Genomic DNA, 2,626 nt, shown 5'->3' on the forward strand with positions numbered 1-2,626 from the left:
CCCTGCATAGAGATTTCTATTGAAAAAGTAAATCCTGTATTTTAACCCATTGAATGCTGTTCTGCTATACAAAAAAATGTGGTAGTACATTATACGCTGTAAATAATCTTTTAGAGCAAAGAAGAAATGATGAGTTTTATACCACTTTAAATTAATACCAGTGAAAATGTTAACACTGCTAGCTGCTGAGTAAATAAAGCCTTGGAAATTTCGGGATATCGGTAGGAAAAATTGTCGAAGGTTTCTATGTAGGTTTTTTTTCTTTCGGGGTAAATAAAGCTTTGATGCATTGCTTCATCTCCTCATTCCTCAGGCTGTAGATGATGGGATTTAGCAGCGGAGTTCCGACTGAGTAGAGCAAGGACAGACTCTTGTCTAGCTTTGCCGAGCGCTGCTGAGAGGGCACTAAATAAATAATGAAGATGGTCCCAAAATAAGTGCAAACTGATAGAAGATGTGAACTGCAGGTGGAGAAAGTCTTCTGTCTGCCAGACCTGGAGGAAATATTGAGGATGGTAAAAAATATGGATACATAGCTTAAAATGATCAACGTGAAGGGAAGAAGACTGAAGGCAACTGTGATAACCATTGATTCCATTTCTACTACGTAAGTATCTGTCAAAGACAGCTGCAAAATTGGAGCCAGGTCGCAAAACAGATGATCAATAGTATTAAAACTGCAGAACCGTAAGTTACAAATGGAGACAGTTAAAATAATCATCACCAGGAATGCAGAAAGCCAGGACCATAATGTGAGATTGTTACGGGTCTTGATGTTCATAAGGGAGGAGTACCTCAAGGGGTTACAAATTGCAAGATATCTGTCGTAGGTCATCACTGTAAGAAGAAGACATTCAGCACACCCCACCGATGCTCCTAAGTAGAACTGAGTCAAACAACTAAACCACGACATGGACCCACCCTCTCTCCAGACGACATACAGCATGTTTGGCATAATTATGGTTGTGAAAAGTATCTCACATGCAGATAAATTCCACAGGAAGAAGTACATGGGGGAATGAAGTTTTCTGTTGTTAGTTATTAAATGGATAATCACAAAATTTCCAGTTAGGCTGATTACATAAAATAAGAGGAACAAAGCAAAAATGATGTCTTTCAGATGTTGGAGATTTCGAAAGCCCAAAAGTATCAGTTCCATTATATCTGTCTTATTCTGTCCGCACATGGCCTGATGGTGGACATCAAAGTTGTGTGATAAATTTGGAAGTAGCCATTTTTATTTTCACACTTGAATTAACACTGGAATGAATCATGCAGCCAGTGGAATACAGAATATCTACTCTTCTCACTTATGAAAGGTATTAGTGGCCTAGGATCAGCACAATGGTCAAGCATGTAGAATTTGTAAAGAAAGAGAGGAGAGGTACAGTCTGAAAGTCCCCATGGGTGGAAATCAACAGTCCTCAACAGTCCTGGCACTGCATACCCCTGAGGCCCTGCTTACAGTTTCAGTCCCTGGCTTACGGGCCTAGTCCGTGAAGTTGGTCAAGTACCGGGTGGATGGGTGAGGGTGGCTTACACTAAGGCTGACTGGCATACTTCCACCTAGATTTAGACCCAGCCTAGAGGGGTGAATAGTTTTGCACACTGACGTTTTTCAGTTATTTTGTCCTACTTCACAATTAACCAAATAATACATCTTCAAAGTTGTAGGGACACCGAAGGAAAGGGAAGGGGGGTGGCATACTTTTGCAATTGTAGTGGAAAGTGGTTGTACATTTAATTTCAGCTATTGAGGTCTGTAGGGGATCAACATCCGTATAGCTTTGTACTGCATGGGGAAATGCAATTCTAAGGAGGGAGTACTATGGGTGATCCTTAATCAGTTATCAACAGTGGCGCAAGTCAAGATGGGGGGCTGATTTAATGCTATCCGCTCTGATTGGAAGCAATTAATTGCTTGCCAAATGAGGCATATTTAGATTTTTTTTCAAAAACTCACCTTTTATTTTATATACAGTATGTGTAAAAAGAGAAACAGAAGTAAAAAAAAATACAAAAAGAACAAAAAACAAAAAAAACAAAAAGAAACAACCTACATAACACATTAACAACCCCTTGCTACTTCCATCTCACTGTCTCACCTGCTAACCCCTTTGTCTTCTACCCTACAACTACCGTCTACTGCACCCACCCCTCTCCCCCTCAGATTGTAAGTTTGCAATGGCAAGGACCTCCCCTTAGTGTTTTTTGTTTCTCCAATACTGTATCATAGGAACAGCTGCTTTAGTGAGTGAGTGTCTCAATTCTTGCATTAGCTATGTATCTATTTGTATGTGTATTGCTGGATGTCCTCATTGTACAGTGTTTTGGAACTTCTCAGGGATCTATGTGTCCCGCTATTGGTTTTGTACCATGCACAGTGCTATGGAAGAGAGTGGCAGTATATAAAAAATAATAATAATAATTTATTTTACAAATAGCGACACACGTACCATAATGTTGATTTTGCTTATAAATTTTGGTTGTATGGTTTACATAAAATGAGCACAAGAACAAGGCACATAATTGAGTGAGGACATCAATGTCTTCTCAGTCTCAGCTCTCCTGTACTGTACAGATCACACCGGCTTTCATGATTTATACTTTTGTTGTGGCCTCATTG

The 2,626-nt window shown here is 39.6% G+C and overlaps 1 protein-coding gene across 1 annotated transcript; it reads right to left on the reverse strand.

Annotated features, from left to right (window-relative positions):
* Positions 1-244: 244 nt before the first annotated feature.
* On the reverse strand, positions 245-1,186 carry LOC137561868 (olfactory receptor 10A3-like). The gene has a single exon (XM_068273221.1). The coding sequence runs from the start codon at positions 1,184-1,186 to the stop codon at positions 245-247; it is 942 nt and encodes a 313-aa protein (XP_068129322.1).
* Between the last annotated feature and the right edge of the window lie 1,440 nt (positions 1,187-2,626).

Source organism: Hyperolius riggenbachi, chromosome 3, assembly GCF_040937935.1.
Source record: "Hyperolius riggenbachi isolate aHypRig1 chromosome 3, aHypRig1.pri, whole genome shotgun sequence".
Classification (NCBI taxonomy): domain Eukaryota; kingdom Metazoa; phylum Chordata; class Amphibia; order Anura; family Hyperoliidae; genus Hyperolius; species Hyperolius riggenbachi.

Bases quoted from the DNA above. Each gene is read 5' to 3' on its own strand.
- LOC137561868 (XM_068273221.1), bottom strand. From the start codon at position 1,186: ATGTGCGGACAGAATAAGACAGATATAATGGAACTGATACTTTTGGGC.